The 22,385-nt window shown below is 38.8% G+C and overlaps 1 protein-coding gene across 1 annotated transcript in view; it reads right to left on the bottom strand.

The window, feature by feature from the left end:
- RAPGEF4 (Rap guanine nucleotide exchange factor 4) overlaps positions 1–22,385 on the bottom strand; it is a 220,628-nt gene that overhangs the window by 15,810 nt on the left and 182,433 nt on the right. Inside the window, exons 22-29 of the mRNA XM_065412928.1 lie at positions 13,717–13,863; positions 12,910–13,007; positions 9,498–9,623; positions 8,854–9,032; positions 4,459–4,549; positions 2,234–2,284; positions 1,578–1,665; positions 1,151–1,215 (exon numbers count right to left, since the gene is read on the bottom strand). Coding sequence (XP_065269000.1) covers positions 1,151–1,215; positions 1,578–1,665; positions 2,234–2,284; positions 4,459–4,549; positions 8,854–9,032; positions 9,498–9,623; positions 12,910–13,007; positions 13,717–13,863 — 845 coding nt within the window. The remainder of the gene's footprint in view (positions 1–1,150; positions 1,216–1,577; positions 1,666–2,233; positions 2,285–4,458; positions 4,550–8,853; positions 9,033–9,497; positions 9,624–12,909; positions 13,008–13,716; positions 13,864–22,385) is intronic.

The following is a 22,385-nucleotide window of genomic DNA, read 5'->3' as shown; positions in this document are numbered from 1 at the left end:
TAGCAAGAATTAACTGGATGGCCTAGACCTAGAGATACCATTCAGTAACCACACCCAGATTATCACTAAAGGGATTAAGCACTTTCTTTTGTCAGACTGGGGACTGACCAGAAGCCAACTCCAGGCAAACCTGTCTGAGGTTCCTGTGTATTGCACAACAACTTCAGAAAGGAGAGCTAGCACCTATGCCCACCTAATTAAACCATGAAGTCCTGGTCAAACAGTTCTTTCCCAGGAAGAACACTCGGGGCTGAGGCAGAAGAAGGGAACAGAGAGTGCTTATATGCAGTTAGGGTATGCCTTCACTGTAGAACTAACTCAGGCTGCTACCTGGGCATTGCCCCTACGCCTTCTCCACCCCAAAAAGAACCTCTCACCTGAATTTGGTGGTGATTTTAAGCCAGGCTAGTTGGCTTGTCTGGGGCTGTAGGCTAAAATCTGAGTGATGCATTCAGTTGGGTTGATAATCTGCCCGCATTGCAGCGAGCACACAGGCTAATCACTCACATGCTGATAGGCCTTCCCACAATTCCCCCAAGTGCTTGAAGGGCAGACAAGTTCTCCCACAATTCACTGGGAAGAATCAGAGTGGTTCAGCTTATTGCAGCACAAAGAACCATGGAATATGCTCCCACTAGCACATGGCTGAGTGCAGCAAAGAGGAGGACACAGTAACTTGGGTAGGGCCTTGCACTGTGGTGGCTTACACTAGGGCTAGGCTTGATCATCTGAGTTAACTCTGAAGTGAAGACATACCCTGAGTAACCAATACGGACAATGACAAAACCCCCACTTCTCAGTAGCAGGAAGATGTCTCTTAGTTGAGATTTCTGCAAAAGGAAATTGCCTGCGTGCAGTTGTTGCCACTTCTTTTCTAGGTAAACAGAACTTGTTTACAATTGTTCATACATAAATTACACTGGAACATAACCCTGACTTTGTGTCATTGATTTCCCTTCCAACAGGAAGGAGAGCTACCAAGCCTGGAAATTTGCCCTCAAAGTGCCAACAATGCAACTCAGTTTCAGAAGAAAATGACATTTGTGTGCCTATTTTGTACCTAGAAATCTCTGATATAAAACCATCAGTTCTCTTTTGCACCACTGTAAATCTCAACATACAACCATAGCTGAGAACATACTGTACGTACCATTTTTTCAAAGTTTACTAGATTGTCAATGAATGTCTTGTTCCCCTCATGAGTAAACGTCATGTCTGCATAGAAATAAATGCAATAGTCTTATAGATAATTGAATCATGACATACAAAACAGCACAGCACTGTATCTCTATCTCTTCAGTTACAACAATCATACCATTTAATTGTTAAAAAGCAGGCTCCTTTTATTAGAGTGAAACTTTGAAAGATTTCTCACTGAGGCTAGTGCAATTGGAGTCTGACATTCAGATTTACTGAAAACTCTTTCACCTATCTCCATGTCATGATTTTTTTTTAATGGAAAAGGGGATTGCACCTTCCACTGAGATTGAATTTTACTTTCTCTTACTGCCTTTCACTCTTCAAATATCTGACAACTAACTTTCACATGAATAAGGCTGGTAGATTTTCTAGATTACCTTTTATAAGTAAGGGCATGAAGGGAATTATAGGAGGGTCCAGTTTAGCTACAGTAAGCCTGTAGGCCCTATGGTTTCTTGATGGATCCTTAAAAAAAGAAGAGATCAGACAATTATTAACACGGATCAAAAAGCAGACACTGTATAGCTTCATTTAAAAGCCATGGTGTTTATTAAATGTAATTACTTTGTCTTGCAGCTTTAAAAAGTGCAGCTTCAAAACAAGGACAGCTTTTATTAAATTTAACAGTTTTCCTATCAAATGACAAGATATAAGTGTGATTACAAAAGAGCTTATTTGAATAGAAACATCACATTTTTCCTCCCTCTAATGGATTTGCAGACACCGGAATAAAAAAAAAATCCATGTTAGAAAATATAATTTCCCATATGTACAATGGGAAAACATGTTATAAAGCTTTTCGGAGTTTCCCAGATTGACCTTAAGTGGTACATAAATTCTGTCAGAGTAAGTTCCTAAGAGTATAATTTATTAGTCATACATGCTTATTTTAGCAGCACTAAAATGGGATCATAAACTTCTTAAATTCAAACAAGGACATATAAAATGTTCTGAATCGAGGAATTCAAATCAGTTACTCAGAAACTGAATTAGTACAGATTGTGCACAGAATAAAGGATCTATTGCCATTTACCATCAAGCTTTCAAACTCTGCATAGATCTTCTTGAACTTGCTTGGAAGTTTCTGTTAATAAAACGAAAACAACAGAAAACTGTGTTAAATTCAATCTGCATTCAGTATAATCATTTAACTGTATATGTTTCTTGTAAACATCCATAAAGCAGGAAAAACTGTTCCTTTTGGAACAATGTGGTAATGTAAAATACAGCACGTCTCCTAGCAACCAGATTATAAATAGAGATGGGACTGAGCTACAAAACCTGGATCCTGATTTGGATCCAATCCTGAAGTTACCTAGTTTGAGATGTTCAGATTCAGATGTTGAATTGGCCCATTACAGTGACATGCTGCAGCCAAGTAATGCAGCCATTCATATCTGGATCCAAAGTGGAAATGAAAGTTTAATTCAGTGTTCCAATTCAGGCCCATCCTTAATGACAGCCTGTTTGAACCAAAGCAATTCACAAAAATACCTTGGGCAGTATTATTTCATCGGGATCATTCACATAAGTGACTTTTGGAATATTCACAAGTCAGTCAAATCACACCTGGGCATTTCCAGGAGATATTGTTAAGGCAAATGTATCATCAGCTATTACACAAATCCTTGATTCGCCTGGCATCCAAGGGTCAGTGTTCATTTGTTTGGGTTTAAGTTAATTAATAACTTTTCAGTTCACAATAGACACTGAAAATGAACTTTTGTCAGCTATGCCTACAGTGAACAAAGGATATGGTGGAACATTATTAAATAGTTGCTTTCTATCTCATATTATACTAGAAATGTTGAGCAAATTTACTGGAACTGGATACTGGTATGTGAAAAAGACAGCTTCAAAGATCACAGTAACTTTCATATATCAAATTGAAACATGTCAGCTTTCTAATTTCCATTACAAATTTGAATATATTTTCTGATCAAATCACATTACAACATTTAGCGGGCATCATAAGCAATAAAGAAATATTTCCTTAAAGTCAATTCTGCAGCAAAGTTTTTCCTCTATTTAATAGGCATGTTATAGGAAGATAGAGTACCACAGCAAGGGCCTCATTTCTAATGATGGACATGAACAATTGTGTGCCTATTTTCTATACGCATACAAATTAGGTATTAGTGAATGAAGTGGCCATATGCACCTGCAAATACCTGATTTGTGTGTGCGACTGACATACCTGCATATGAACAATAGTAAAAATCGGGTCCTAAATATTTATTTTTAATTATGTTCACTGTATATATCCTGGAAAAACCCAGCAGAGATACTCTTAGATTATGCTTTGATAACCTGACTGCTCTGCTGAACAAAAGAATGTGAAAACATTTATCTGAATACAGTATCATATCTCTTCCACTTACAAAGTTTCCCCCCTTCCAGCTCAATCCCCATATCTATTGTAAATTCCAGTTTGTTGTACACAGTAAATAATTTAAATTCCACCTCTTGTCTGCTTAGAACTCCTGCCCTCTTTTAAACCCCCAGTCTTAGTAGCTAGAAATAAAGGGCCATTTATTTAGAAATTAGCCTTCAAATTCATGCCTTCAATGTTAATTGTGAGAAGGTTTATGCTGGTATTAGAAAAATCAATATAGGCTTCTCTGGCTGCAAATTGCAGGTGCACATTTAGATTTCAGGTTGAGGTCTTTTTGTAAACTGCTGCCTTCTGATGGTACCTCGAATCCCCATTTTCAGGCCAGATTTTAGAAATGTGTTAAATGCAATAGGTCATATTTTGGTTTCAGTTACACCAGTAACGTATCACTGACATATCACAGCAATCTGGACAAACATTTTTCTATTTTTCATGAAAAATGTTCACAGAAATATCCAAAAAATGTGCAAACATTTTCTGTTTTCAACCAGCATATATAGGTCAACATTTTTATAAAAATGGAAATTTTGATGAAAATGTTTTGCTAAAAAATTTCATGAAAAATCTTTCAGAATTTTTGGAGCAGGGCTACACCGGGGTAAAGGAGAATTTGGCCCATGAAATGTAATTTCACCTTGCTTCCCACAATGATTTTGCCTCCCTCTTCACCTCCTTTTTTGTAAAATAAAACACAACACAGCAGCTCAGTATTGTGCTACACAATGCTCATTAATTACTGTCTTGAAGAATGGCATGCCTCCCTCTCAACCCTAATTCTAGAAATAACATGGATGGATGTTGTTGCTTACTAAAAGCAGAAATACAACCAAAGGTCTCGGAACTAGATTGTAGCTATCACTTACCTCCCATGTTAGTGAAAGGCGGCTCACAGCAACATTACTCAGTCCCATGATAATAGCGAAAAAGGAATTAAGATTTTTGTATTCCTTACAGCTGAAATACAAGAGGTCCAGACTTTTAATGTTATGCATATAATCAGAGAGAAGTAAAACTGAGGTCCTGAAGAGAGTGGACTAGAAGCCTTTGGTTTGAGTTTGATTACATTCTGGCAAACCTTACCAGTGGGCTTGAGACATCATTTTGCAACACCTCTCCCCCTGAGTTTTGTTTGAACCTCAAACTCAAAGCATAATGAGAAGCTTGGTAAACCCAGGATAATTGTATCCATACTGATCAAATTCACCTGGAAGCTTCTCTCCCCTCACGCCTCAAAATTGGCCACCAGTTTTCCTCTTATCTGATGTCATCTTTGGCATATGGGAATCCATGGCCTTTTAACACCTTTCCCTCCCACCAGTGCACTATCTCTTGACACTAGACTAAGTTAAGGCCCAAGGAATGCTAAAAACACTGGGAGAAGCATGGTTTACACTCCCATTGCTGCAGAACTTGGTGGGCTGGCAGGTTGTCTACACCCCAGAAGAGTCTTACTCCAGATTCAAGGGGCAGATGACCAGAGATGGCTGTGTTTCAGTGACCCCTATATACATAGTCTGTAATCAATTTGTGCGGGTTTCTTGAACTCTTTGGGATCTTTCAATTAAATAAGTGCCAGTTGTCATCTTCATCATTATAAAGACCCTTTACAACATATCCATTGCTGAAGACCCCACATACTAGGTGCGCTAAATCTGCCCTAACCTTCAATACAAGAGAGCTCCTTCATTAGTGCTGAGGAGAGACTGAAGGATATAACTGCATGTTACAGAATATCTGATATGCCACATCTTTGCAAATGATTTGCTATGTTTGTTACTATAATTGCTCAAAGTAGAAATCTTTAGGCCTATGCTTCTTTTGCTATTTGACTTGCAAAGGTTGGGTGGTAAGATATTAAGGAAACTATAAAAGCAAGAGATTCAAACTGTGATTCTCAAATATAATTCTCTACTTCAGCTCTACCTACAAAAGTTCAATCTTGAATATTTTATCCTCTCTCCGATATCTCATCTTGAATCTTTACCTTAAACTCAGCATGACTAAAAGTGAGCTCATAGTCTCGCCTCCGAAAACTCTCTCTCCTTCCAATACTATACCAGTGAACAGTGTTACCATAATCCTGTCACCCAGGTTTGTAGCCTTGGGGATTAACTTGGCTCTGTTTCCCCTCACGTCCAAGCCATAGCCACATCCTGTAGCTTTTCCTTCACAACATTTAAAAAAACACACCTTTTTCTTTTTTTTCCTGATGGTCAAATCACTTGTCCACAACCTAATCATCTACTGACTACTGTGACCTCTTCTGCTCTCGGGTCTTCTTGTTAACAACCTTACCACCCTCCACCCTTCCAATGCTGCTGCCAAAATTATTTCCCTCATAGGTTGCTTTGATGATGGTAACATGTCTTTACTTGTTCTGGGAGACACCAAGCATAAATCTGGGTTCTGTAGAAATAATAAATATTAAAATACTAGTGTTCAAGCGTAGTATGGGCTTATTTAAGGAAGCTGCAACTTGCAATTTACAACTACTCTTTGTCTGAAATAAGGGAATGTTTTGTGAGTGTGCATATGGAGAGAGATTTTTAATGACTGTGTGTGAACTGGTATGTATCGAGATGAGAGAGAGGAGGCATGGAAGAGTGAGTAAATATCTTTTGTGTATACACATAAAGAGGTTCTTTTAAATAATGTGTATGTAGAGACGCCGAGTTTGTGACCTGGTGAGCTGTGCACTTTTACCCAGCAAGTGGCAGGGGCAACCATTGCACAGTAAGCCGAAAGTACACCAGGCTCAGCACAATGAGCCCGCATCTGGTTATGCAACTTCCCCTAGGGGCGTGAGCACCAATAAGGGTGCATTGCGGGGCAGAGAGAGCATGTCTATTGGAAAAGTGGGGACCCCTCAGTCACAGTATGGAAACAAGGTGCTCAGCAGCCATTATCTCCGAATATCAGTATGCCAGGAAAGCTGTAGAGCCACACAACTTCACCGCCAGCTACCCTGGAAGAGTAACAGTGCTGTACTGAACTGAGTGCCCTTCCTAATGAGTCCAGTGCACCTTCCTCTGCTCCCAGGAATGAGTCTACTCTCATTCGGTTACTGGTTTATCAAGGCTCTTCATGTGCAAATTTAGACAGGGATATTACTTCAAGGTCTGGGCCTACCTTTTTTTAACCCAATCCCTTGGCTCTTTCTGTTCTAACTCTTCAGCACATTATATTTGTTTCAGTATGTTCTGTAGCACCTGTTACCATGGCAACAATTTATATGGTAAGAACGAGCCCCATAATTTTTAAAGTTCTCTTGCAGCCGCTGAAAATAAATCTGCCAGCTCAGTTTTTATTTAGGAAAATCTTGTGCTTCAGAACTCCCTGCCTTTAGGAGACACAGAGGTCTCAGTAGAGCAGGTCACGTTTAGCCATTTATTTTTAGAATTGTAGTGAGACCAGAACATGGAAGTAAACAGGTCATCAAGCTGATCTAAATAGCACAAGTTAACCTTGTGACACTGGGAAATCTAATGGGTCTGGGGCACTTTATGATTGATTATTTTCCCTGTTTTTTCTTCAGGTGAAGTTTAACTGTTATTTTGAAGCTGATTGATTTTAAAGGTTTATTAAATTTACCTTAATATCTTCATTTACTTGCATTTATGTATTTTCCCATTTCAGACTGCTGATTTGAGGAATAAACCTTATTCATTTGTGTGTGTGTATCCTACTGCCCTCTACTGGACAGAATATGTCAAATCTGCTTTCTGGTTTACAATTGCCCTGTAAAGAACAAGATTATGGAATGGCTGTTTTTAGAGACTACTGGAGAGGAGTATGTTCTATTTACCTTACTATGAGTCTGATCCTGTGAGGTGCTGAGTGCATCTTATAGGTGTTGGGTGCCTTAAACTTCCACTACCTTTAGTGAATGTTGAGAGCGCTCAGCAATTTCCAGAAGGAACTCAGTACCTTGCAATATCAGGCCCTCTATGCAGCAGAATTGGTCATGCTAGTGCTTGTGTATGATTTGAATGTGGGCATGGGTTTGGAATATGAAAAATTATGATTTCTGGAGCAGAATTCAGAGTTTATTTTATGGTAATCCTTTCCTCCCCCACTCCCTCATGACACTTTTAAAAATGGGGGATTTGTTTTATAAAATGCAAAAATGTTTTTTCATGTTTTAAGTGTAAATTACTTATTTGTATTATAATAGTACTCAGAGGCCCCAGTCAAGATCTGGGTCCATCATCCAAGGCATTGTGCAAACACATAGAAAGACACAGTTCCTCCCTTGAGGAGTTTAGAAGCAACAGGTGGGTGTAACAAACAATAGCAGGGATTGGGAGGAGGGAAGAAGAGGTTAACAGTGTTAGGAACTCTGGTTACATAGGCTAGTTGTGGCCTTGCTCCCTTTGAAGTCAACAGAAAGTTCCTACTGAATTCAGTGGTGAGGAATCAAGCCCTAAAAGCACAAATTGAAGGTTCCAAGTAATTTTAAATTTATTTTAAATGATGAGATATTAACAAACAAGTAAGAGATCAGCAATCCCCACTGGCCAGCTACCTAGCCAAATACACTTTGCTTGAAAGTGAGCTTACATTTTGCCTATTTTTGGGGTCAATTGTCTGTTTTTACTCACAAATTTATCTGTTTTCACTGAGCCATACTTTTTGGGGGGCAAAACTAGGATAATTTGCAATTTTCCAGCAAAATGTGCAAATACTTAGTTTTTGTAATGAGTCACCCAAAATGTATCACTCAGCTGGAGTATTACAGAATGTTATAATACGCTTTAATTATGAAGGACTGTTGTTTCTCCATGTGTCCTGCTGCTATCCATCTTTAAGCTTGGTAGCTGGAAAGAGACAATAATGTTTTGGGTGTCTGAAAAAATACCACAGAGTGAGACTAACAGGAGCCGCTCTACACTTTCACCCTGCTCTTCTCCTGCTCTACTTTCACTCTGCTTGAGGGACTTCTACCCCAGAAGAATGTAAATGACTTTATCCTGCATGTAACATAAGTGCATTGGTCCCACTGAACTCAATGAATTACTCATGTAGTTGGTTGCAGGACTGGGCTCTAAGAATGCTGGGAGCAAGGGTAAATAGAGGAGATGAACAGAAAAGGGGAAGACAAACAGTAACAGGGAACAATCCTACATTAACAAGGATGGGCAAGATTAATTAGGCTTTTTCAGCTATGCTTGATTCTCTGTAAAAATTACAAACAACAAATATATTAAAAACTCGGCATATATTTCAGCCTCTGTCTGTATATACTAGTGTATACTCACTGGGCTGCTATCTTAATGAATTTCTTTAACAGTTGAACACGCTTGCTGAGTTGGGAGCAAAGACAAATCTCTGTGACCACCCAGAACTGGATTTCATTAAATCTTCTCAAAAACAAGTCCAAATTTGCTGTGGTCTTTTTAAAATTGTGCCTTCCAAATGTGTGGTAAATCAGCTCCAGCTAGGAGAGAAAAAACAGGGTTGGTTTTCAGATGTTTCTTTTTTGGGGGGGATTGAGAGGAGTGAGAAGTCACTATTAGATTTCTAAATTATTCAGGCTTGAAACTTGCTGTGCAGTAAATGTGTGCATGATACAGCTGACAAGGATTCAGCTTGCATTGCAAATTCAGTAGACAACCACTAAGGCACATTAAAAGCATAAATATAGACTATGTAGTAACAGTTTAATACCCTCAATGAGACATATCAAAGTAATTCAATATAGAATGCACTATTAGGCGATATTTCTTTGATATACTTTATATTTTTGCGGTGGCTGGAATAGTATTTAATAGTTTCAAGGCTTACAACTGCTAAGGTTCTACAAGTTAAACTCAGAGAAAATCTGGCAAACAGTATCAGTATCTACACTGAACAGCTAAATGTTTAATAATAAATACTACGATGTTATTTAGATTCCCCATACCTCATGCACACAGTTGAAGAGCTCCCAATCATAAATTGTCATCTGGTATGCTAAGTCTTTGGAGCTCATGAGTTCAAAAGTTCCTACAGTTCCAGTCGATGGGCCTTCTTGTTCTGGCAGAGGTGTCTGTCAATAAGAATAATGATACAAGAATATTTCAGAATGATAATTTGCACCACCAGTGCTTAGTCCTCTGAAGAACTCCTGATTTTTTTTTCCAATGTCACCAATTTCTGAAGGGGTTTCAAATAGTATAGTCTGCTTTCAACTATAGGTAGCAATAAAGCCACTATTATCAATTCCCATTTCTACATGCACGCAGATCCAAACCACAACATACAAACCTAATGTTTTTGCAACAAACAGATTTTAGTGATGTGAATTATTTCCTTTATTATAATTTAGAAAGCTGTAACAATCTAGTAAGTGTATCTCATACTTTCTCTTTCAGTATACATTGCATATATTCCAGTCTTCGGATCATTATCTGACATTTGTGATTGTATAACTCCCAGTTATGTTATTGGGAGTTTTATGTGTTCACAGAATACATTCATTTGAGTTATTAAAGTATTAATTTTTAAATGGATTTTCATATAATCTAATAAAAGATGTGAGCTGCAGTTTTGCACAAAACACAAATAATTCTTAAACTAAATCAATTTAAAATGTAGGCTGGGATGATTCCATGTTTGGAGTCATCTACTGTATATATTAGGGTCAAACACACTAAACCATCCACACAAAAATTATTCAGTTGCCAAACAATATACCTGTTGCCAATTCACATGCACCCTGTAAACACATCCTTGGACTTCTTAAATAGTGCTTCACGTGAACCTACATTTTAAATTGCTTTTGCTTCCAGGAGAGGGCAGTGTAGTTCACTTACAATTTTCTCTACAAATTCCTCCATGCTGTTTTTAATTTTTAATGACCATAATCTAATATGTTGCAGATTATCATAGAAAAATGTGCTGTCAACAAAGCAGGTCCCATCCTGAGTCCAACCTGAACCAGGGCTGCAAGATCAGGTCCCATATTTCAACAGACTATATTTCCAAACAAGAAAGTTACGATTACTACATTATTCTGCACTTACAAAAGAAATTATGGCTGCAAAATTTTAACAATAAATAGAGCTCTCTGGATTAATATACCAGCAGGCCCCTAAGTAATACATAAGTATATAGTAAATTTATTTCTGCTAGAGTTGCTACTTTTTGTTCTCTACGATAAACTTGCGTCACAAACAACATAATGATACAATCACGTCAAACTGATCCAAAATAGTTTGCAATAAACTACTGGCATTATGGCTCTACAAGCCTAGCTTTTCATTTTTACCTTCAGGAAAGAGTGACTTTTGCACAAAATGAAATAGATTTTTGTTCCTATTCAGAGACTATCACAACACATTACTGTGTTACCATTACAAGCAGCTGGCCCTAAATATATTTTCCAATGCTGGAGAAGAAACATTTAGACTTAGACACACAAAATATTTGCAAATTCATCCATTCCAGAATAACCCCCTTATTTTCACAAGGGGCTTGCCAAGCAAAACATCCACAAATTCACAAGTTAGAAAGCGCATTCTTAAATGGTAAAAGGTGTTTCATTTTGTAGGATTCTGCTAGTTATTAATACCATTCTTCAGAATACTGCAGGAACAGTCAATGTGTGGACTTCTATTATGGAGAGCTGAGAAGCAACTATAAGATGCTTAATGCCCTCTATTCCTCCTGAAGCCAACAGGAGCTGAGGACTGTCAGAACATCACAGGATTGGGACTTTGTCACATTTGAATGGTACAATAAAGTGTATTTGACATATTCAGTCCATGATAACTGGAGATAGCAAAGATGGAAAAGGCAGCCAAGGACTGAAAATTTACAACTAAGTTTCTAAATCTAAAGCAGAAGCAAAACTCAGATTTTGCAATATCTATAAAAGAAAGAAGGCATACATACTAAGTAACTTGTTAAAAGCATACAGGAGGTCTGGAGTAATAGAGTTTATGCTGACATGGCTTGGCAATGACGGTTGTTTTTAATGAAGTAAAAGGAACAAAAAGTACAGTAAAAATCAAGCACCATAAAAGCAGGCCCCATGGACATTGTTAAAGTTACTGTATGAATAAGCACTTATGAACAATTTTACTTAAGGAAATCCAGACTTTCTACTTAGAATATTTTCTGTGATTCAAGTTAGAATCATCTGTGATTTTGTCACGGTATTTGTGGGGGTCAGGCAGAAATGGTTTTAAAGCACTTACTGCATGAATCAAGTCTGTATAATACTGCAATTGATAACATCTAACTCCCCTTATACATACAGGGACGGGGGGGTGGGGAGAAGAGAATTCTATAATCAGATCCGCACCACAAATCTGGGTTATAATATTTTCCTCTGCCTACATACTCAATTCCATTTAGAATATTGGAGTCAAAATTTGCTGTGTGGATAAGAGAACAATTTTTGCTCTAGTTTAAGAAATGATACTATTACCCTTTTTTTTATATATATATATATATATATATATAAGGACGCTCTTCCCACAGCACTGTGACAAAATGTTAGCTCTGAATCTCTCAGATGAGCTAAAACATTCAAAAGGCAGAATGGGGCAAGAAACTTTTGAGCTACTAGTGTTCAAAGTACAGTAAAAGCTGTGTTATCCGGCACTTGATCAAACAGAAAGCTCTATCAACCCGCATTTCTGATATCTCCCAATACAAATCTTCAGTCTAGTAACTGGGACTAGTATACTGCCCAGGAAGTTATGCAATTGAACATTTTGCACTCTACTTTTATGCAAAAGAGGTAGAAGACAAGTAAGCAACTTGGTATCAGGGATTCATTCAAAAAAGCAGCTTCCAGGATGTGTCATAGGGTCATTACAGATTCAGCCCAATTCCCTACACCTTCTACATCTACAGTAATAATTGCTATTGACAATGATGACCCTGAGGCACTGCAAGATCCTGAAGTGTCTTGTGAATCATCAAAGAAAGATTAAATTATGTTCAGTATAGTTTTAGTGTTAAGTGTATTTTTAGTGATGTAGCTGTACGCCATGCGCTGCACATAGTGATATGTAGTGTTATAAGATAACCTACTGTATAGAAAACTTTACCTGTATACACCTAAGTGCTTCAAGAAACCAACCACTCTGCAGTGCAGTACTACTACTGGATTGGTGAGTACCTGTTATTCATTTAATTATATTCTAATTCTTTGAAAATTGGTAAGTATAACTCTTAGTTAGCTGGAATTTTTGACTAACTGCCCCCCCCCCACCATCACCATTCCTCAACATGCCAGATAATAAAGCTTTTACTGTATCTGGAAAGTTAAGTTCCAAAGAAGCTCTCTGATTTGCAATGCTGAGAACAGTATGCATACATACCAGGGAATCAAATTGGTCTCGTGGGCAAGCGAACAGCCGTCCATTAACACTGAGAGTCGTAAATGCTGAAACATCATTAGGTTTGAGCACAACCTTTTCTATAAAAATGAAAGCATATGATTGCCTATTAAATGCATGTGGAATTAACAGCAGCGACCTAACAACAACAACAAATTAGTAGGTATGTGCATTACTTGAATGAGTATAGTGAATGCCTTAGATACAAGGTATATGACTATAAGAACCCACTTACTGAAGAAAAGTGACATCAATATATAAATGAGCAAAGCTCAAATGAAACTCCCATCGATCTGGGACATGGAATCCTAACCCCCAGACTGAAATCAAGAGTCAGGGATCGTGCATAGAAACCTTTAGAAACTACCACCCCTCAAAACCCAACAATAATTAGATCACCATTCTCTTGAGCAGGGAGAGATTAGATAGCTCTTCTTATTCCAAAATTGACTTGAAAGTCAGTAAGTAAGTGCATTTCACCACACCCTCACGCAATCATGGCAGTCCTAAAAAATGGAGTGCAGATCACAGGTAAAGAAAAGCTTATAAATTGATTTATGAATCACTCTCTCCCCGTGTATGCTAAGAAGGCTGCCTGGGCTGTCACCCACTTTTGAAACAAAAAAATGCTGCAACTGCAAAAAAGTGGGACAGGATTTGCTCCTAAGAAAGAGATTTCATACTAGTTGAACATGTATTAAAATGTACTGGAATAGCCTTTACCAAACTAGCATTGGTTTTGTGCTTCATTTTAAATGAGAAGCATTAAAGATCATGCAAAAACCATACCTCCTCCTGAACTCATCTTTACTATGATCAAGCCTTCTCCAGAACCCAGTTTATCTGCTACCGCGCTGATCACTTCCTTAACAGAGGCCACCACCGGCACGCGGATAGTAGTGTAGGTGTGATCTATACAGTATACCTTAAACAGAACTAAAGACAAAAGAGTGCATTGTGAATACTGTACATAACCGAATACAGTTTACTGTGCAAATTACTTGCTGTACTTCAATAACCCATTGCTCACAGATATAACAAACACCAGCAGGTCGCCACAAGTTTATTTGGTACTGTTGCTCCAAGATTGATAATTGTTCTAAAGTTTGACTAATTTCAATAACTGATTTGCAGGAACTTCTAGCAAATTATAAGATATCAGAAATTCCAATGTTACCATATTATTCATAAAAGGCAGTATCACTTGGTATTTCCTTAAGTTTCAGGCCACTGGATAGTCAGATATTTAATAAGTGATTTTTCTTTTTTCAAAAGTTAAGAAAAATTGGCTATAAATGCTCTACATACAATAGAGAGAGTTTACATATTTACAAAACCAGATTTGATAAGAGATTCATGATCACAATCAAAGCTTAATTTAAGCTGCATTGCATTTGTTCTAGTCCCCTTTTTTCTATTTAAATATATTATTGAGAAATCAAGAATGTTTCGGAAAATGAGAGGAAATGGCCTCGCAACAAACATACAATTGTAAAAAATTAGAGCTCTGAAGCGATTAAAAAAATTAATTGTGCTTAATTGTGATGTTAAACAATAATAGAATACCATTTATTTAAATATTTTTTGACATTTTCTACATTTTCAAATATATTGATTTCAATTACAACACAGAATACAAAATGTACAGTTCTCACTTTATATTTATTTTTGTTACAAATATTTGCATTGTAAAAAACAAAAGAAATAGTATTTTTCAATTCACTTAATACAAGTACTGTAGTGCAATCTCTTTATCATGAAAGTTGAACTTACCAATGTAGAATTATGTACAAAAAATAACTTAATTCAAAAATAAAACAATGGAAAACTTTATTGCCTCTGAGTCCACTCAGTCCTACTTCTTGTTCAGCCAATTGCTCAAACAAGTTTGTTTTCCTTTGCAGGAGATAATGACCGCTTCTTGTTTACAATGTCACCTGAAAGTGAGAACAGGCATTTGTGTGGCACTGTTGTAGCCGGCATCGCTAAGATATTTACTTGCCAGATGTGCTAAAGATTCATATGTCCCTCCATGATTCAACCACCATTCCAGAGGACATGCGTCCATGCTGATGACGGGTTTTGCTCGATAACAATCCAAAGCAGTGTGGACCGACACATGTTCATTTTCATCATGAGTCAGATGACACCAGAAGAAGGTTGACTTTCTTTTTTGGTGGTTCGGGTTCTGTAGTTTCCACATCGGAATGTTGCTCTTTTAAGACTTCTGAAAGCATGCTCCACACCTTGTCCCTCTCGGATTTTGGAAGGCACTTCAGATTCTTAAACCTTGGGTTGAGTGCTGTAGCTATCTTTAGAAATCTCACATTGGTACCTTCTTTGCGTTTTGTCAGATCTTTGGTGAAGGTGTTCTTAAAATGAACAACATGTGCTGGGTCATCATCCGAGACTGCTATAACATGAAATATATGGCAGAGTGTGGATAAAACAGAGCAGGAGACATACAATTCTCCCCCAAGGAGTTCAGTCACAAATTTGATTAACACTTATTTATCGAGCATCATCAGCATGGAAGCATGTCCTCTGGAATGGTGGCCGAAGCATAAAGGGGCATATAAATGTTTAGCATATCTGGCATGTAAATACCTTGCAATGCTGGCTACGACATTGCCACGCGAACGCCTGTTCTCACTTTTGTGTGACATTGTAAATAAGAAGCGGGCAGCATTATCTCCTGTAAATGTAAACAAACTTGTTTGTCTTAGCCATTGGCTGAATAAGAAGTAGGACTGAGTGGACTTGTAGGCTCTAAAGTTTTACACTGTTTTGTTTTTGAGTGCAGTTATGTAACAAAAAAAAAATCTATATTTGTAAATTGCACTTTCACAATAAAGAGATTTCACTATAGCACTTGTATGAGGTGAACTGAAAAATACTATTTCTTTTGTTTATGATTTTTACAGTGGAAATATTTGTAAACAAAAATAATAATACAAAGTGAGCACTGTACACTTTGTTTTCTGTGTTGTAATTGAAATCAATATATTTGAAAATATAGAAAAACATCCAAAAATATTTAATATATTTCAATTGGTATTCTATTATTTAACACTGCGATTAATCACAATTAATTTTTTAAATTGCGATTAATATTTTTGAGTTAATTGCGTGAGTTAACTGCGATTAATCGACAGCCCTATAAAAATAAAATATAGTAAGAATTGCCCCATAAAATAATAGGAAATACAAGGTCATATTGTTGCAGAGACTGTAATGATGTTACATCAGCCAGTAAAGAGCAGGAGAGAAGTGGCATAAATTCAAGCCAAAAGAGGAAGCAAGCAAAGAACTCCTTTAGCCCAACTGCCAAACCAAGCCAAATAGCTTATGTTCACTTTGGTGCCTGTCCTATCAATGAGAAATGTATAGCCTTGGGCTCAATTGCTATATAACCCTATAGAATGTGATGAGCTTCCTCCATGGAAGTAATATCTGTCTGGCCTTATGGCTGCTGGTGGTGGCTGGGTGGTGGTTAGTGGTCTGTGATATACAGGAAGTCAGACTAGATGATCTGGTAGTCCCTTCTGGCTTTACATTTCTATGACTCTATGTAAATCCCAAGGAGAGACACCCAAATTATGGCTCTCTGAATATGTGATGTACATCCATGGCGAGATGCACCTAGAGTCCTATGGAGGTATGAAATACATATATCGGATGAACACTTCTACAGATTGATCCACATGTGATATTGGTTCATCAGCACAAAGCCTGTGTATACACAATATCATGGTTGTTTCCACTCACAGATCCCCATATGGAGGGCCCCTTCCATGCATGACTCTTCTCCTATTCCTACAGAAGAGGAGAGTGACCAGCTGCCTCCACACGTGGAATGGACTCCCACTAATCCTACTCCACAGATCTGGCTCCGTGCTAGGGGGAGGGCAGAGATTGGGCTGGGGAGGGTCAAAGAGTACAGACACTGTCCCCCTTCCAGTCTGGTGGAGATTCCCAGAATGAGATAATATGGCCTAGTGCTGTATTTTTTAGCAATGCTACTTTAATGGAGTCCACAGAGGCCAGAGCCAATGGGTTTTTGTAGTTGTTGGGATTTTTTTAATACAATACCAATTAATTTTCTAAAATATCTGATTTAATCAAAATATGATGCTTGCTCTATCAGCAGGACATACCTGGAGTCCTGGCTCTAATAAAATACTATCCATTTTACATATAGCATCCTCCACACCTAGCATCATCAAACACTTTGCAATGAGAGGTGGAACAGAAAGATAATACAGGAGTTGGGTACAGCAACATACTATATAAAATGACATACAAAGGTAAAGTAGAACAAAAGGAACAAGGGAGAAGACAAGTAAAAGCAACAGAGATGAAAGTAAATATCCTAGCAAACTAGTAAAAGAGGGAAGGGGGGCGGAAGGATGCAGCGATGGAAAAAAGAAAGGCAAGTAGAATTTAATGTTGACTGTCAGCTAAACTGGAGAAAAAAGATTCAAGATGAGATTTGAGAAATAGAAAAAAAAGGAGTGCCTGATCCAGAGCCCACTGAAGTCAGTGCAAATCTGTCCATTGATTTTAGTGGGCTTTGGAGGAAGCCTTCAGATGGTTCTGAAGGACGGAGTGGACACAGAATACAAGACATCAGAGATGGAAAATATCTGTGAGTAATCAGATCTTTCCAGACGCCAGTGCAAGATTGCTCTTCATTTTCAAGTACCTTATCCACTGCTGGAGTATTGAACTGGATGTTCTCTCTCCAATGTTAAAGATTTGGAGATGAATTAAATTATAAAAGATGTGCTGTGCACCTGCTGTTTAGCTCTACTGCAACTCATTTTTGGAAATAATTCTTGCTCTGGCTCCCTGAATGCTGCCAGCTTTCTCAGAAGACGGACTAGTATATTAACAGCCAGAGTAAAACACAAGATGTCACCACAATATGCATCTGTAAGTCTTAAAGATAAAGTTCTTTAGAAGTTTGTACCTCCTACATTGCCTAGTTCTTAAAACATGGCATGGTATGTGTAATTTACAAAGTATTTTCCATGAATCAACATGAGATTTGCAATCTACTACAGAGATCTAGAAATTTCCACAAGTGGCACTCTTGCCTAGGATGGGCAATAAATCATAACAGACCAACACCAGTTTCCCAATCAAATGTATCAAGATTTTCATCATGTATAAGGGACAGAAACCTTAATAATTCAGGATGCTATTAGGGCCCATGATGGTGTGTGAGGGGGATGGTGAATGAGTTGGTGTCTGCATAGCTAAATGGGAGATGAATAGTGGTAGGGTAAGAGTGTGAGTGACTGTATTGACAGTCAAGTATCAGAGGGGTAGCCGTGTTAGTCTGGATCTGTAAAAACTGACAAAGAGTCCTGTAGCACCTTAGTCTGTAAGGTGCCACAGGACTCTTTGTCGCTTTGTACTGACAGTGTGTTGTTGGGGTGCAGGGAAGAGAGAGAGACACAGAGATATACAGTGATGCAGGGCACTATTTTCTTCAGAGAGCACAGACCAATACACTAAAAAGGATGCCTGGGAACCCTGCATCTTGCCTGATGTTCTTACTGTCCCTGCCTCAGTGACCTGCTCACTTGCTGGAAATGCTGTCCCTATCTCAGGTTGGAGAAACTGTTAAGAAAGAAAATCGTATCGGGTACGGCACTATTTAAACTGTGTCTTGACCTAATTAAAAAAAATGATTCAAAACCGGAGAAAGTGTGAAAGAGGCTAATGTGGGGGAAGAGTGAGGTGAGGAGTTAGCTGGGGGAAAGACAGAATGGGGTCCCCGCTTTTCAATTTTTTGGGGTGAGAACCTGATCTCACCAAAATTTGAGGAGCCTAGTATTTCCTTATTGTGATTTTCCATGCTGTAAAGGGAGAGGCAGCTGATATTTGGTCAAGAACGTGCAGATCTAAAGGAGGGCAAAAGAAGAGGGAGACCATGCTAATATAGTTTTAGAAGTGAAAAAGTCAGAAACCCAGAGCTAGACTGCTATACGGCAGTCATGGCCCATGGTCCCAGGGCAAAGTGCCCTAAAGCCAGCTTAACCAGCTTCCAGAGGACAGGGGCCTTCAGCTGGCGCACTGCTCTGCGGGCTCCTATGCATACAATCAGGAGACCAGTGCCTGGCTGAGGAAAGGCAGCATGGCCAAGGTGTCTCTAAGCTCTTCTGATCCTTAGCTGCTGTAATGGCACTTAGGGCCATAAGCAGCTGGTGCAACTTAGTTCAGGCTGTAAATTGTTCTAAGTTGCACCGAGGGGCTGGATTGGTGCAGATACATCCGAGGACTGGGGGGATGCAAGGTGATTTAAGGACACCTTTACACCCACTCTTCCTGAGCAGTACTAAGTGTGCCTCAGCTGCAGTGTAGGTTCTGTGCCAAAGGTGCAAGTTAGTGCTGTTCCTGGGCTGCTTTAGCCTACATAAGTAGACCACTTCTGCTGGAAGTGCAAGAGGAACGGCTCCATCATTCAGGAGCCCCACTTTTTACTCTGCACAGTCATTCTTGCCACTGTGCAGCGATTATAACCGTCCACACATCAGACTCTGTCTCACTCACACCATTCACGGAATATGAAACAAAGCCAAACTACAACACTTACCTGGCAACATTTTTATTCCAGTTTTTTATTTTGAAACAGTAATTTTTGTATTTTGAAATTTCTTATGGAATTCCTTCGCCCATTATCCAAATGACAGTCCTGGGCAGAGTTGAATACAACACCACATAAAATGCAAACTAGCTCAGGCTGAGCATATAGCAGAGGAGCCACAGGAAAAAAATGAAGGGTCATATCCTCAGCTGGGGTAAATTGGAGTAGCTCTATTGACTTCAGTAAGGAGAGAACACAGACAAATGAGATCAGGTTGTTGATCCATTAATTACATGATCCTGGCTCCTGCAGCGCCCATTCCTACTTCCAGGAAGGCAACTCCCTTCTATCAATAATGCACCTGGCCAACTGGCAGTGCTGGACATGGGGAAGGGGGGAATTCCTTAGTGTTCTCTGTGGCAATCAGCAAACACCTTCAGCCATTAGATTTGATTACTCTAACCGTAGCATTCATAATTATAAATGCCATTACTCATAAATGCATGGATTTTAAGGCCAGAAGGGACCATTATGATCATATAGCCTGACCTCCTGTATGAGACAAGCTACAGAATTTCTCCTGGTAATTTCTGCAGCAAATCCAGTCAATTGATGGGCTAGAACACATTTTTAATCCAGTTTTGATTTAAAGCCTCCAATATCCTTTAGTAACCTGTGTCAATATTTTATCAATACATTAGAAGCAAGAGGAAGACCAAGGACAGGGTAGGCCTACTGCTCAGTGAGGAGGGAGAAACAGTAAACAGGAAACTTGGAAATGGCAGAGATGCTTAATGACTTCTTTGTTTCGGTCTTCACCGAGAAGTCTTAAGGAATGCCTAACATAGTGAATGCTAATGGGAAGGGGGTAGGTTTAGAAGATAAAATAAAAAAAGAACAAGTTAAAAATCACTTAGAAAAGTTAGATGCCTGCAAGTCACCAGGGCCTGATGAAATGCACCCTAGAATACTCAAGGAGCTAATAGAGGAGGTATCTGAGCCTCTAGCTATTATCTTTGGAAAATCATGGGAGACGGGAGAGATTCCAGAAGACTGGAAAAGGGCAAATATAGTGCCCATCTATAAAAAGGGAAATAAAAACAACCCAGGAAACTACAGACCAGTTAGTTTAACTTCTGTGCCAGGGAAGATAATGGAGCAAGTAATTAAGGAAATCATCTGCAAACACTTGGAAGGTGGTAAGGTGATAGGGAATAGCCAGCATGGATTTGTAAAGAACAAATCATGTCAAACCAATTTGATAGCTTTCTTTGATAGGATAACGAGTCTTGTGGATAAGGTAGAAGCGGTGGATGTGGTATACCTAGACTTTAGTAAGGCATTTGATACGGTCTCACATGATATTCTTATCGATAAACTAGGCAAATACAACTTAGATGGGGCTACTATAAGGTGGGTGCATAACTGGCTGGATAACCATACTCAGAGAGAAGTTATTAATGGTTCCCAATCCTGCTGGAAAGGTATAACGAGTGGGGTACTGCAGGGGTCTGTTTTGGGACCGGCTCTGTTCAATATCTTCATTAACGACATAGATATTGGCATAGAAAGTATGCTTATTAAGTTTGCAGATGATACCAAACTGAGAGGGATTGCAACTGCTTTGGAGGACAGGGTCATAATTCAAAATGATCTGGACAAATTGGAGAAATGGTCTGAGGTAAACAGGATGAAGTTTAACAAAGACAAATGCAAAGTGCTCCACTTAGGAAGGAACAATCAGTTTCACACATACAGAATGGGAAGAGACTGTCTAGGAAGGAGTATGGCAGAAAGGGACCTAGGGGTTATAGTGGACCACAAGCTAAATATGAGTCAACAGTGTGATGCTGTTGCAAAAAAAGCAAACGTGATTCTGGGATGCATTAACAGGTGTGTTGTGAGCAAGACATGAGAAGTCATTCTTCCGCTCTACTCTGCGCTGGTTAGGCCTCAACTGGAGTATTGTGTCCAGTTCTGGGCACCGCATTTCAAGAAAGATGTGGAGAAATTGGAGAGGGTCCAGAGAAGAGCAACAAGAATGATTAAAGGTCTTGAGAACATGACCTATGAAGGAAGGCTGAAAGAATTGGATTAGTTTAGTTTGGAAAAGAGAAGACTGAGAGGGGACATGATAGCAGTTTTCAGGTATCTAAAAGGGTGTCAGAAAGAAGAGGGAGGAAACTTGTTCACCTTAGCCTCTAAGGATAGAACAAGAAGCAATGGGCTTAAACTGCAGCAGGGGAGGTTTGGGTTGGACATTAGGGAAAAGTTCCTAACTGTCAGGTGGTTAAACACTGGAATAAATTGCCTAGGGAGGTTGTGGAATCTCCATCTCTGGAGATATTTAAGAGTAGGTTAGATAAATGTCTATCCGTGATGGTCTAGACAGTATTTGGTCCTGCCGTGAGGGCAGGGGACTGGACTCGATGACCTCTCGAGGTCCCTTCCAGTCCTAGAATCTATGAATCTATGAATAGGTAATTATCCACACCACTAAAAACTTGTATCTCATTTCCAGTCTGAATATTGCTGACTTCAAATTCCAGCCATTGGATCTTGCTATGTTTTTGTCTGATAGATTAAATAGTCCTCTAATATCAGATAACTGCTCCTTGTGTAGGTACTAATTGACCATCATCAAGTCACCTCTTAAACTTCTCTTCCATAAACTAAATAGATTGAACTCTTAAATTTCTCACTGTAAGGCATGATTTCCAGACCATGAGTTATTCTTGTAGGTCTTCTTTGAGCCCTCTTCAACTTTTCAGCATTCATTCTAAAGATTGGATACCAGAACTGGGTACACCATTCCAGTAGTGGTCTCACTAATGTCATGTACAGATATAATGCCACCTCCTTA

This window comes from Emys orbicularis, chromosome 11 (genome assembly GCF_028017835.1).
Source record: "Emys orbicularis isolate rEmyOrb1 chromosome 11, rEmyOrb1.hap1, whole genome shotgun sequence".
In the NCBI taxonomy this organism is placed as follows: Eukaryota; Metazoa; Chordata; order Testudines; family Emydidae; genus Emys; species Emys orbicularis.
Note: the sequence above shows the minus strand (reverse complement) of the source record. Positions and strands in the feature narration are given on the sequence as shown.